Here is a 15,719-nt window from a genome sequence, read left to right on the forward strand (position 1 = left end):
AGACTGCATCAACCGTTGCATCTCTTCCCAAGTTTGTACGCGCTCTAATCCTTGTCGCTCCCTCGACCTCTGCAATTCAACCCACCATGTCTGTGCTAGGCCTCTCAACCGAGTAGAGGCTAGAGAGACACGACGATGCTCGGCGACATCGTGGTAGTCGAAGAAGAACTGGACGGCATATGACTAATCGAAGAACTGCTCCGCATCGAACCGACCTGCGAACTTTGGAAGCTCCAACTTTAACCCATACGTGGAGGGGCGCGCTGGTGATCTCTGTTGTCGGGCCTCCACCATTCCTGCAAGATGCTCGTTCCAGAAAGTGTCATCATCCCACACTGCTTTATCTCTGCGGTCCTGTTCGCTTGGTTGCTGGGATTTACGAATTTCGATGACCTGTTGTCGGCGCTCTGGTCGCACCAGTCCCTACTAAATCTGCCTCGGTCTGGCTGGCCCGTCGGCGAGAGCCATCTCTGGCCGGTGTTGTGACACTGGTATGACAGGAGGTCCAAAGTAAGGGGGATGGGATTGCCGGGTCTCGGGCTCTAAGTGGGTAGGAACGGGATAGTACAGGCCTGGGTTAGCAGTTGGGTTGGGATAAGGGTAGTGGATTGGGTTTGGTATTGGGTTTTGAATCGGGACTGGGTTATAGGTTTGAGACTGGTGAGGGTACCGGGATTGGGTGGTGTAATATTGGGACGAATCACCTGATTGGATCTGGATTGGGTCTAATCTTAGACTACGCGTCAGGCCCAGATATGGATAGGTCGGATCGGGGATCGAGTTGTGGGGATAAAGGATCTGGTTTGAACTCGATCCACGATCCAGAGGAGTATGGGTCTGGTCCTGACCCGACTCAAATCCAAACTGGAGCTACGTCCGGGGCCGATATGGGTTTGGGTGGGTAAGAGGTCTGTTTTGAGGTTCAAAATTAATGGGTCGGGTCAAATTCGAGGCGACCTGCAAATCAAACCCAACTGGGTAAGTCGGGTTAGAGGGTTCGACACTCGGACCCGCTCCCGAGGAACCAAAGGGTGGTCCCCGAAACCCAGGCCCTGTATTCGCGAACTCGGGTCCGGACTCGACCAGTGGTTAGCTGCCTTCTTGCTTCCACGCACAGAATCCTCGAAAAAAATTGCCTTCCCGGGTCGTGCCGCCACGCCTTGGATCGGCAGCCAGGCCCACGCCTTGGATCGGCAGCCAGGCCCAGCGAGTTGTTGGGACCCTGCTGGCACGACCCACCCAGTGGGACCGTTCCAGCAACTCACGGCCATGGGCCTAGACCTTCGACAGGACCCAGCGTGGAGCTGGGGTCCTGTAGAGCAGGTTCGGCCTGCGGTGCAGCTGCAGGGGCTTGCTGCAGAGAAAGGGGTACACCCGAGGGAGGCGGCATACCTGTGTGGATCCTCTGGTTCGCCTGGAGCGGAGGAGACAAATCAGAATAGGGAGGGAGAGCCAACGTTGGAACTTTGTTTTGGACAGGCTGAACGTACATCGGCTGACAACCCGGATCTGCCCCCTGCGTTTGGGTTGATGTTGTGCGCCCCTCTCCCTGTGTTTCGAGGGCGACCAGTCGATCCTCCATCTCGTCCAATCGTTTTGATATGCCCACTATGTCTTTGTTCATCCTCGACATATTTTCCTCCATTCTGGTCATCTTCTCCAGCATACGCAGCATTGGATCCTCGCTGCCGGCAACCTCCTGCTCGTTTCCAATCGCCGGATCGCTCCTCGCCTCTTGAACCATATCGTTGATGACGGAGGAGATGTTGGCGCTCTGATACCACTTTGATGCAGTGAAGGTGTCGGATTCCTTGAGTGCTTGGGGATCGGCTGAGAGGAATCCACGATCTCAGCGTGTGCAATGAACAGGAGTTGAAACAGAGAACAGGCCACCGACTCGGTGGTGTAAACTGAATGCTTTGTCTTCTTTTATTTCAATAAGAATCAACTTAACAAAGGAATCAACTGGATGAAATATAAATGATCCACTAATCTCTAGCCTAGCAATGGAAAACTAATGAAATGAATAACAGGGAAAGAATAAGAACAGGAAAAAGGAAAAGATGAGGTTGTCTTCAATCTCTGCCCTGCGCACGAAACGCTAGAGGGGTTTTTAAAAGCCCCTACTGGATTCGGGTCTTGGGTCCGGACCCGGACCCGAGACAACACCCGTTTGCTGCTGGATCTGGGTCATCGGGGCCTGCGTTCCTCGTGCTCATCCGGAGTGCTCCATTCTGGCGCCTTGGTACCACCATCTGGATCGGATCCACCACCTGGATCTGATCGTCAATCCCCATGTGCAGACCCGGTCCCTTGCCTGGGTCATTTGGTGTAAGCTGGACCCGGTCCTGCTCTGCATCAATTTTTATGCCTACAAAGGTGGACTGGGGGTCATCAGACTTTTTAAAAGTCATTCTTGGATGCTCAGATGCCAGGTTTTATCCTAAAATCCCCACTCTTTGATGCCTATAAGAATCAAACTGGATTGGATAAGAAAACCGAAACAATATCCAAATCTAACCAGATCTTATAATCCAGTACGAATCCAGCCAAATGAAGCAATCAGATCTGAACTTTTTTACCAAACAGATTAGTTGGGTTCAGGTCAGTCAAATGTCCAACTCAAACCTGCACCACTGACATCCCTATTTGGATCTAACCGATGCATTAAAAAACTCATATTTTTATAGCAAAATTTGGTGCATTGTAGCAGCTGATTTTTGTATCCTTTTGTCCAACATCAGAATTGTTAGAAAGTGAGTTGGAATACATTGGGTTCAATAATGAACCCATACTTATGCACGTGAAGTGCAAATATACCCATTAAAGGGAAACAACACAAGTACATAATGTGCTAACCCATAAAACCCATAAAAAGGGAAAAATATGACATAAAGTCATAAGTTGCATATCATTGAAGAAACAATGGACAAGGGGTAAAAACCCCATTACAATGAAGCATAAGCTCCCTCAAGAAGTAAGAAATACAAAGGGGAGAGCCCCTATTTATAACAACAAAAAGGAGCCTTGGAGGGGCTCCACACATAGACTTTGGAGCCCCTCCAACGGTCACAAATGTGACCGTTGGAAGGGGCCCAACGTCTATTTGAGTGGGCCCCCCAAGGTACCTTTTGGTACTTGAGAAAAAAGAAATAAAAAATAAAAGAAAAATAAAATAAATTACAATCACATTCATAAAGTGAATGTGCGTAAAACAGAAGAAAAGACTAAAATACCCCTACGGCTAAACAAAATGAAAATATATATAAATAGGAGGATACATATACATATATACCATATATGTATATGTATCATCTTTTATATATATAAAATATATCTAATTACAACAATAGATGGGTACATTTTAACACCCCCCCTCAAGCTTTGCAGGGAAACGAAAAGATTGAAAAAAGGGCAAAACTCCACGAGGCTTCGGCGACTCCAAGAGGCTTCGGCAAGGATGCAATGAAACTTGAAATAGCCTTCCTCCAATTGTCTTCAAATGATGAACCCATTTCTCGAACCATCCAGGGTACTTCCCTTTGTCCTATCTCCAAGATCCTGAGAAAAGAAAAAAACAAAGAACAAGTAAACAATATTTTTGCACTTTAATCAAAAAGGAACATTCCTAACAAGGTGCAAAATTTATGCATAATATGATAGTTACTTTAGTATGAAACGAAAAATTTAGAAAACCAAAGTTTCTAAATCATACATTATGTTAAAACAAAATGAGCGGAAGCAAATTATGCAAAAATTGCAAGAATGCATAATGCATTCATATGATCCACCATTGGACAAATATAACCCCATAATGGGGAATAACAAAATGATCCACTAAGGGATACCACAAGAAGTCTACGAAGAGGCATAACATACATATGCTTTATTGAATGAGAGCCCAAAAAAGGCCATAAAGAGCATATGCATATACGAATCATTATATGAATTGATACTCAAAGAACTAAAACATGCTTCAACCATGTAGTGAAGTTCCAAATAAGAGAAACGAAGTCTCCAAGCATACTTTAGGCAAAATAAACCCAAGAGTTCACAAGGTTTTTAAAAACATTTATGAAAGTCACACTTAATTAAAAAAAAACAATTTACATATAAGGGTGGCAAAAACCATAAGCACTTAATATATAGATTAAATGCTAAGAAATCAACTTGATATGCATATCAAAAAGATGATTTACTTGAAAAACACAAGTCATGAATGAAATTTTGCAAATTTCAATAATAGTTTATTCATTACAAACAACTTCCTCATTAGTCCTCCAAAACCCATAAATCAAGTGTATAAGCTACTAGATCAAGAATATAAAGCCATTAAAGGCCAAAGACACACACAAAGGTGTGTAAAAAGAACCTCTTGTCTACATATAATAATACTTGAAATAAGTGCATCTACGACAAGAACAAGAGAATACATGCCAACATGGACTAAAAAATATCTCTTGTCTACGTAAAAAATACACTTAAAACAAAGTATGTTCAGCTACTAGAACAAGAGTAATAAGCCAACCATGGGCAAAAAACACAATGTATATCTTGTCTACATAAGATGGCACTTGAAATGAGTAAAATAAGCCAACCATGGGCATACATCTAAGCGACTAGAACAAGAACACAAACGCCAACATAGGCTAAAAATCACACACCATGGTGTGAATCAACGTGCCTTGTCTACATATAAAAACACTCAAGTCAAATGTGTTCAGCTACTAGACCAAGAGAGCAAAAAAGCCAACAAAGGGCTAAAAACACACGAAGGTGTAATAAAATTCTTGTCTACATATGATGACACTTAGATAATGGGCATAAAAGGAAAAGACTTTTGAGGCAATAAACTTTTAATGAAAATAAACCTCGAGTGAAACAATATTCCCTTTTAAAAAAGAATACTCATAATAACATTTTGGAATAAATGCAAGTAAAACGTATCTTCAACAAGATACTACAACCGATAAAATAATATTCTTTAGAACAAATGTGTGAACATACACACCAAGAACATTTGTGAAAAAACACAAGAACACATGTGCACAACGAGCACAACATACAGAATCACAAATGTGCAAATGCACTCATAAGATTCATAAACAAATAGAAGGTTGGGCTATAATCCAAAACATCTTGATTTTAAATGTACCTTAAAACATTTAAGGTTACAAATACCATATGTCCATCACATTTACATAGAAGCATCCATAATATCAATGGCACAAGAGAAAAAATGAGTGACACACTCATAATTAGAGATCAAATAACAAATCATTTTAGAGTCCCAAGGTGCCCATAACTCACCTCAACAACCATCTATAATATGGAAGGTGGACAATCTAAAAATGATACAACACGAGGTGCCCATAACTCACCTCGACAAACATCTCTAATATAACAATACTAAGGCCAAATAAATGATGCATTAAATAACATGTGATGGACAAACATAAATGCCACAAAAGGGCAATAAACACATAAGGAATCATTTTCCAAATAAAAGTTTTTACAAAAAGGACCGATTAACAAATTGAATCAAAGGTCCAATATAATCCATCAAAACAATTTTTGCATAAACACGAATTATGCTTAATCTTCAAAAGAAGTCTTGTACACCAAAAAAGGCTTACTATGCAACATAACATGAAATATTAAGCAACATCATGTGTATGAACCGATTTGGAACAAACAAGCCTTAACTATGAAAGACATAAGGTGCAATTAAACGGTGAAGTTGGTGAAGTTCAAAAATAACAAACTTAGGCCAATATAGGCATTCATAAAGATGGTGAAGTTTGAAAAACTTATGAAATCTACTATTGCAACTTAAAAATGGTAAACAATCATGAAATCTTCATAAAAGAGTATATACTCACAAGAAGATTATAAGGACCGAAAGGCTCCTTAAGGAGAGTTTGAACAAAAAACATATACAACTCCCAAAGAAGGAGAAAACTCCATTAAAGTGGAAGACATCCCAACAAAATAGATTCATTAACAAAACCTTATGATAAATAAGATTGTACTATGGCTTAAATAAAAAGTAAACATTTATTGAGGAAAAATTTAACACTCTTAAGTTTTATCAAAAAACATGACTTAATAGATTATTACCTACTCCTAATGAAATAAGTACACAATAAACATTAGTGAAGACCATAACTTTTGTAACGAAATATGCGGAAAAGCAAAAGAGTGCATTAAGCACTTACAACATTCACTAATGAACAAACAAAAGGGCAAACACCAAAACCCACAAGAGACAATCACAACATAAAAATATAAATGTCTCTTATTGAAAAGAGAGAGAACTCTCTAAATGTTGAAAACATCCTTAAGAGTGTAAAGATGGAAAGAAAATCACCATATTCCATAAGACCATTTTAAAACTTAATTCAATCGGTATTATAAAAAAAAACTTTCTTAATTAAATGTTGCTCATATAAAACAGACACATAATATGGAATTTTTCATATATGCCAAACATTTTTCAAAAAACTACATTTCACAAGCATTTTAATCTTAACATACCTTTCTTTAAAGACTAAACATTCATACAAAGGTATTTTCATAAACACGGTTAGGTTTAAAATGTAAATTCAAAGTTCCAACGGTCATAAATTTTTACTGACCCATTAAAGCAAGTTTTGAGCAATCATATATCTAATTTTTCGCCAAACAAGTTATCATTTAAAGTTTTTCAAAGAAAAACATACGAAAACGATTCAATGGAGTAGCAAGTAACTCAAAAAAAGACATAATGACAAAAAGCACACATAAAGAAAAGAACATATTACATTCTTCATACAATACTCAAAGAAATAGAATGCATACTGAATAACTATAAGAAAGACAATAGAGAGAAACGAATACTTCACCATTTTTCTTTAACAAATTCTTGAATACCACGCTTCCCGATGCACCAAAGAGCAACTCGATCTCAACCTTGCTCTGATACCATGTTAGAAAGTGAGTTGGAATACATTGGGTTCAATAATGAACCCATACTTATGCACGTGAAGTGCAAATATACCCATTAAAGGGAAACAACACAAGCACATAATGTGCTAACCCATAAAACCCATAAAAAGGGAAAAATATGACATAAAGTCATAAGTTGCATATCATTGAAGAAACAATGGACAAGGGGTAAAAACCCCATTACAATGAAGCATAAGCTCCCTCAAGAAGTAAGAAATACAAAGGAGAGAGCCCCTATTTATAACAACAAAAAGGAGCCTTGGAGGGGCTCCACACATAGACTTTGGAGCCCCTCCAACGGTCACAAATGTGACCGTTGGAAGGGGCCCAACGTCTATTTGAGTGGGCCCCCCAAGGTACCTTTTGGTACTTGAGAAAAAAGAAATAAAAAATAAAAGAAAAAGAAAAATAAAATAAATTACAATCACATTCATAAAGTGAATGTGCGTAAAACAGAAGAAAAGACTAAAATACCCCTACGGCTAAACAAAATGAAAATATATATATAAATAGGAGGATACATATACATATATACCATATATGTATATGTATCATCTTTTATATATATAAAATATATCTAATTACAACAATAGATGGGTACATTTTAACAAGAATATCACAATTTAATACATGTTCTCCACTGAAAAACTATAGATATCACATATGTAAGGTCAGCTCCACAAAACATTTAATGTAATATTAGAGAAACAAATGAGGCAATTAGATAATATAGCACTATTCATAGTACCATAGAGGTATAGCACACATGCATGCATGTGTACATACAAAATATGTACTTGTACAGACGTACATACATATATATCTATATGCATGCATATGTGTATGTGTATGTGTATGTGCATTCATATATGTATGTATGCATGTTTATCTATTCGGGAACTGTTATGAGAAAACCAAAAAGTGAAAAAAGTCAAAAGCACCAGATATCAGAGGGAGAAAGAACAGGCTAGTCACCAATACTCATGCTCAAGATCATAGAAAAGACATCCTTCTCAATGGGAAATACAGTGGATAAGGGGATAGAAACCTATGGACATAACATGCACCTATGCTTAAAAAAGTCTAAACAAGGACGGTGAAGCACATTAAAATGAACATATGATTCTTAAAATCAGTGTAGAGTGTTAGACACCAATAAGATGCTATATGGTCAGAAATTCTTTTTGAATCTGCCATAGACTACTTGTGCTGATGCATTGTGCTGATTAATCATATGGAATCTCCGATGCATTGTGCTGATTAATCATATTTGTAGATTCATTTATAACTTTAGGAGAACAGCTTATCATACCTGAGCGATTCCCCGTGAGAATCGAAAATCTAAGCTTATTGACTTCGTTTTTGTACTTGCTGGAGAAGCACTCTGTTGATTTGATTTGGCTTTATTGCCCGATTTGCTCCTGTTTGCTAAACTTGTCGACAGTTGCATTGGTTGATCCAAACATACAACTGACCTATTTTGTTTTGATTTGCACAACTCTTCCAACTCTAGTAATTGCTTCAGATCTGCTGACTGACGAACTGCAGCCTCATGACCTTGTTCCCATATTTGTAAAGCATCCTCTTGTTTTCCCAAAGCTGACAATGCATGCCCTGGAAGTAATTTTCATTATGAACAAGAACAAAATTTCTATATGTGCAAGATCCATGCAGATATTAGCATCGTTAAGTGCACCTATTTCCCACACTTACTCAGCTTAAATATTGGTGAGTGGTTTATGATCAGAAACACAAATTAGCTGAAGAGTTCAAAATCATGACTTCTAGGCAATGCTTATTTAAAAGATATCTTTCAAGAGAGACCACCTTTTCTTTTTTTTCCCATTTAACCATGGCAACCAAGTTGTCTTGCAAAATTGACTAGATGAGATGTATGCTTGTGGCTCTGGAACATAATCACAGACCTCGTACTTGGGAAAATATCAGAGATGAAAAATATTGTGATATTTTTAAAAATCTAGTTTTCCTCTGGAAAATATTGGTATATAAAGAATATAAAATAGATACAACATACAAAAATTAATAAAGATATAGATCAATAAAAACTATTCAAAAAGTGCATTCATCGTGTTAAAAATGCAATATTTTCAAAATAGGTGATAATCCAAAAATATCATTTTCTTGTATATAATATCAACCTTTGAAAATATTGTGATGTACTCGAATCGGTAATATTTATGACTATGCTCTGGAATATGATAAGTGGAATGATGATAACGCTACAAAGAGAATAATATGATGATAACAATTCATGTGGAACATAACGAAGAACTCTTATTTATTGCTGACTTGCTGGTAACATGAATGACGTGATGACCATTGTTGTAAACTAACGACGTGCACAAAGGATGTGGTGATGATATCAACATGGGTGACATGTAATCTGATGATGATGATGGCGGCCATGATGAGATCATAACCACCAGTTCGCTCTTGGCAAGGTTTTCCTTGCGAAAATGACTAAATGTGTAACAACTAACAACACAAAGATCAGCCTCTCTCCTCCCTTTCTTCCTTCTCCTCTTCTCTTAATTTGTTTCTCCTTCCTTTTCTCTCTCCTGTGGTTCGACCTCTCTAGCTTCCATTCCTTCCTCCATCCCTTCGTCTGAGTTAGAACAACCTCCCTCTCTTTTGGTTCAAGTTCTAACTCACATAAAAACAAGTCCTAAGAAAAGATTTACAAAATATTTTCCAATCTACCTTTAAAAGCATTGGAAAAGGAAAAAGTTTTTTATTTTTTCAAAAAACTCCAACGTATTCCTATTTCAAAAAAGAAGACCATCAAGCCACCAGTGCTCAATTTGGGGCTTTTGTTAGACCACCCAAACTGAGACCATTGTTCATGGTTTTTGGATAATGGTCCCATTTTGATGAATAGAAAAATAATTATTATTTTTTGATGTTTTAAATCCACTTTTCACATTCTTTGAAATCAACAATGTTTCACAAAAATCCCAAATCCCCCATAATTGATCGATTTAATTTTGTTTAGGCAAACCAAGTGAAATTTGTGGGTTGCATCGTTTTTTTACCAAAATTATGAAAATCTTTTAAAAAATTTATCTCTTCAAAAATCTGGCTTTTTTATCTATACTTTGGAAAAACTGCCAATAGGAGTTTTTCTTATATATACATATACATATAAGTCCGAATCTCTTGGAGTGAACACAAAAATCCAAGTGACTGAAGCCCTCTTTGCAGCCAATCAAAATTAAATAGTTGTATTATTTTTGTCTATATTATATTTTTTATTCCTTTTCATTTAATGCTTAACTCATTCTCTTATAATTACTTTACAGTTTGCTCTTTTATCCCCCTCTCAATAACCCAATGAAACCCTCACTTTTCTCTTATTTAATGTGCATGTCTCCCACATATTTAATGGCCTTTCATATCAACCAATGACCTCTTTACATGTATCCCCCTTCCTATTTTTCAATGCTTTTCTTCTTTCTCTCATTTACCCACCTCAAATACACTTTCCAATGCTCTCTTTGTGTATGTTTGGTTGCATTCAAATGTGATTTGAAATCTCATACAAATGAGAGAATGAATCTCATTTACACAACTAACCAAACATGTGATTTCGAATCTCATGCAAATGAGAGAATGAATCTTGTTTGCACAGCTAACCAAACATTTGATTTGAAACATCATGCAAATGAGACATTTGAAGTGAATCTCATGTGATTCCAAATGACATGGTGGAATATGTGATTTAAGATCGTATGACTTAAAATCACATTTTATTCCATCTCATCTTACTCCAAAACACATGAGATGCAACCAAACAGACCCTTAATCATCATTGGACCAACTCCACTTTTTAATGCTCTCTCTTTCTACTCACTTTCTTCCTTTTCCCCATGCATCTCTCTCTCTCTCATTACCCACTTCCACTTCCCCATGTATCTGTTTCTCTCTCTCCCTCTCACAAACACTTACTCCCATGCACTCTCCCAACACACACCCCATCATTTTAATATCTTTCTTATACCATGCTCTCATCTCTAGTTATCTCTTCTTTCACCCTCTCACCCGTGATTGTTACTCTGGATTTGTAGGGGTCTAGCCCCCCTCTCTCCCTCTTAGTCTTTCCTTTCTTTCTTTCTGGGCAATTCCTCTTGCAAACTCTTCTGGTGAGTTCATACCATAGTTACTGGAAGCGCTACTATAAGGTGGGGAATCGTGATTCCTAAGAAGCGGTGTGGAATCATGCTTCCTACGCATGGGAATCCTGCTTCCCATGGCTGAGTTTTTATTTTCATTGGAATTATAATTCCCAAGTTATGGAATTTAATTCCTCATATATAGGAATTCTAGTTCTTAACCATTTGTAGTGTGATTTTGTCTAGTGATTGAGGCTCCTCTTTTTCGCTTGTCCATTTCAAATAAATGCACAGATTTACATAGTATATAGAATATAAATGCACAAGACTTTTGACTTTAGTCTTATTGTCTTGATTGCAAAAAAAAGTTACTTTTATTGTTTTGAATTAGAATATCTAGTTTGACATGTTTTTCTATATACATGTTGGATTGTTCATTGTTGTGCCCTCTTTTAATTGCAATTGTTTGTTCTTTGTTTCATAATATAGCTAAATCTGTTCAAAACTTCAAATTGTTGAATTCTTGAATAGAGGAGAAATAGCTTATCAACCTAATTTGTATTACTTTTGCACAGCAACTCAGTAACTTTTATGTATCTTATCATAGTTATCAAAAACGCGCTTCAAGGCGCAAATAGTGCACCTCACCTTGAGGCAAGGCCCTCAGTGCCTTGAGGCACAGGTAAATAGCGCAACAAAGAAAAAAAAGAAAGGAAAATAAAAGCACGCTGGCCAAAGGCTCACTAGTTTGATTTCCACTTCTCATTTCCTAAAGATCTCAAAATCCATCACTTCCTACTGCAGCTTCCCTAACCACCTAAAAGCAAAACCCGCTTCATACAACCACACCTGTAATTTTCTTTGTTGATCTCCAAAAAGACTAGTGGTGAATTCATAATACGTTCCAAGGCCATGACTAATCTGTAAGTGTCCCACAAAGAAAACTGCATAAAACTTTTTTGCAGTTCTTTGAGAAAGAACCTTTGAGAAACAAGTAGTTACTAATGCATGTAGCACATTCTATGGAAAACGTATTAGCAACAATTTATGTCACACAGATACTCAACTTTGGCCCCCGTATCGTGATCCCTTATATACTAGACATATTGAAAACTTCATAAAAATGGTTGTATCCCGAACCACAGCCATATCCATGTGAAATAGGCAATAATCTACCACATGCACCACCTGTGTATTATTATAGAAAAAATCATTATGGTAGAAAAATCAAATCAAGTTACTATTCATGTTCAAAGTTCTATTGCAACAGAAAAGACCATTGGTTGATTCCATGACTAAGGCATGCAAATGCATAAGTACCTCACAATCCTACACTTGATAAAACTAAGAATGTGCATGCAGCAGATCGACAGTGGATATCTCACAATTCTACACTTGATAAAATAAGAATGTGCATACAGCAAGTAGATAGTGGAGATTAAGCAAAATGATCAAGACAATGTAAGCATATCCAGAAACCCACATGGTATGTCATGCCAATATGGCATTTCACAGAAAAATTGAGCTGGATTAATAAAATAAGTAGTCAAAGGGGGTTACACCAATTTGACATCACCATTAACTAGTCAGCTGAAGTAAGCAAGCATTAATCATCTACACGGATTGCCTTGTGAGATTTTATATTGTTGCCACTTGTTAATCCCACACTTTTTACCATATAATAACTTAACAACAGCAAAATTTGAAAACAGATCATGCTTCATGCAGCAAAGCAAGAAGCTCAAAGATTCCCTATTAGACCAGTCACCTTGCAATATGAAGGCTACCACAAATCTGAAGGGGGAATTTAAGAAATGCCTCTCCAATCAACTAAAATATTTCCACAAACATTCATAGCAGGGTTTTTTTTTAAGGTAATACATCCATAGCAGATATTCCAGAAAAAACTCGGGGCAGAATAGAAAGAAAAAACAATAGTGCAAGATCAGAACAGTTTGTTGATTTTGTTGCATCACATATGTTGCAAATTATTACATGACACGAAATTCCCATTCAACATTCCTTAATTTCAAGTATTTATGCAACACATGGGTATATCTCACGCATTATACACTATTTTTTCATGGATATGAGTTCAACAAAAAATCAAGAGCAGAAAAATAGCAAAACAGCAAATTGATTTTGGTGCATGATATATTGTAAATTATTTGTTACATGGCACGACACATTGTTCTAACATCCCTTAACTACACGCATTTATGTGACACATGGATATACGTCATGCATCACGGATTCGATCTTTCCAATTGCTAGGAGGTTTACTCTATTCATTATTAAAATTTCAACTAGACGGTATGACTATCTTCGCTTTCAGGTCATCATCAGCAGATCATTCTCAAGTCTTCTAATAAGGGCTTGGCGTAAATCTCAAGTCAACTTGGTTTGATAACTTAAGTCACTGACTCATTCGGGCCATAGCAGAGTTAAGCCATTCTAGAGAATGAAAATCGACAAAATGCAAGTACAGATCCCCTGATCCAATGTGCAACCCTCATTAACTGCTAATATGAACATAAACAACATTGAGCGACAACAAAACCAATTGCACCTGCTACTTAATCAATCTGATCGACCATGCATTCAGTAAAGATAACAACCAAAGAGAAAGAGAAATTCACGCAGCAAAAGCACAGCATAGCAAAACATGCACCGATCAAACCGTAAAAGAGAATTTAATGCAAAAAATATCAAGCATCAGTTTCTCTTTCTCAGATTATACTTCCCACAATAGAAAACAATCCCCATACTGCTAGACCGTAAAATTTCCCAAGTACACCACCATCTATCTGGGACCTTTTGGCATGCAATTCTCAAGTAGCATTACAACCACAGCAATGGCGGCCCAATATACAGTCGGAACCGGCCTAACAACTATAAGAAGAACATCCGGGGCAATACGCCGATCACATAATCAAAAGACAGAAAGAATTCAACACAAAACCTTACCGTCCCAAACATCGAAATGCGCCACAACAGCAGAATGACAAGAACCAGAACAGGAACAAACACAATAAATAAACAAAACCGATCATGTCACCAAGAAACAAATTGTCCAAAACCAAAAATGGAGACTAAAACCCCTTCGGAATGCAACAACTCAAATCGAGCACAGTCAGAATTTTTCCCGAAACCGATCGCGGGGAAGCCGAATTAAGAAACTACAATTGAACCAACCTTTGAGCACGTAAGCCTGCAAGCAGTTCGTATCAAGCTCGAGAGCCCTGTTGCAGTCCTTGAGCACGTGCTTGTGGAGCTCCAACTGGCTGTAGCAGTACGCCCGGTTGCTGAAAACACCACCACCCAGATTCCCATCAGAACAAAAAATCGCCGCGAATCAGTGATCAATGTCGACGAAAACACGCGAAAATCAAGAAGAAGAATAACAAGTAGAAGAGACTACCAAATGTCGTGGACGGAGGATGATTGGGAGAGCAAGCCGTCGAGTATGCGGATGGCCTTGGACCAGTCCCGGGAGGCGCAGGCCTCCGCGAGTGCCTGCCTCTCGGAGTCCGACGCCGCCATAGATGCTCGATCTAGGGCCGGATTAGGGTTTCTGTAACCATTTGGGAATTAGGGTTTTGCTTCTCCTCGTCTTCCTTACTATCGCTGAGAGAGAGTGAAGTTTCTATGGTAGACCCTCTAATGCCTCCAACAAGGGACGCGGAAAAAGATGAGAGGCTTGTTCTTCCCACGACCAATAAATTAACTACCCGCTATCCGCTCGCGGGCTGTCCAAAGGGTCCAAAGGGTGTCTAGGTAAGTTTCTTTTACGAGAAATGTACGGCTTAACATTTTTTGAGTTTTGAAAACAAGTCTTCTTGTTGGTTTGGTGCCAGCAGTACGGCTGAGAAAACTTTAGTGGCAACCTTTCATTCTTTGCTAGTGGGGTGCATAAAGAACCCCCTCATGGGGATCCTCACTTTCATGGAGCTTAAAAAGAAAAAAACTTGATTTTATACACTCCCATGAACTTAAAAAGACTTAATTTTTTTATTTTTGTTGGGAGAAACTGCTTTCGGTGCAGAGACCTGGCCGTGTTGGCTCAGCCTGCCGGTACGATCTCTATCCATGTCAGCGTAAAACTTGGAGGGCTTAACCTCGACCCCAAGGAGTCTGCAAGCTTCAGGATGAGACACATGGGATTTATGTTGGATCTTGGTATGGATCCAATATGGCCAATTGGGTCTCACATGAAATCCAATGACCCACTTAGTGGGCTATTGAGATATGCGCCACCAGGATCATGGTGGGGCTCATTACACATTGGGTTCCCAACATGTTTGGGAATCCAATGAGATAGTTAGGCTGGATAACGGCTACCCAGTGAAGGTTAAATTCTCCAACCACCTGCCTCTGCACATGAACGGAAAAGGTTTAAGGATCCCCTCTGATACAGGTCATTAATCAACTTCATAATCATTTTCTCTTCTCTTCGAGTCCTCTATGTGCACACCCCGATCCTAAATCCATCAGTGGTATCAGAGCTAAGGTTTCGGTGTGTGCATAAACTCATCATCTTACTGAAATATCAAGCCTCCTAAGCTGAACCAGACCGCTATCCGAGGAACAGACGTTCTCGTG

At 38.5% G+C, this 15,719-nt stretch overlaps 1 protein-coding gene across 2 annotated transcripts in view; it reads right to left on the bottom strand.

Moving 5' to 3' along the window:
- LOC149838794 (suppressor of RPS4-RLD 1-like) overlaps nt 1-14,852 on the bottom strand; it is a 116,252-nt gene extending 101,400 nt beyond the window's left edge. Inside the window, exons 1-3 of one of the 2 annotated variants that reach the window (XM_090006818.1) lie at nt 14,539-14,852; nt 14,313-14,422; nt 8,300-8,601 (exon numbers count right to left, since the gene is read on the bottom strand). In XM_090006818.1, the coding sequence (XP_089862944.1) occupies nt 8,300-8,601; nt 14,313-14,422; nt 14,539-14,660 (534 nt within the window). In that variant the 5' untranslated portion in view covers nt 14,661-14,852. The remainder of the gene's footprint in view (nt 1-8,299; nt 8,602-14,312; nt 14,423-14,538) is intronic. The other variant, XM_090006819.1, reaches the window with a different exon arrangement.
- Nucleotides 14,853-15,719: the final 867 nt, after the last annotated feature.

This window comes from Nuphar pumila, chromosome 5 (genome assembly GCF_984573655.1).
Source record: "Nuphar pumila chromosome 5, dmNupPumi1.hap1.1, whole genome shotgun sequence".
In the NCBI taxonomy this organism is placed as follows: Eukaryota; Viridiplantae; Streptophyta; class Magnoliopsida; order Nymphaeales; family Nymphaeaceae; genus Nuphar; species Nuphar pumila.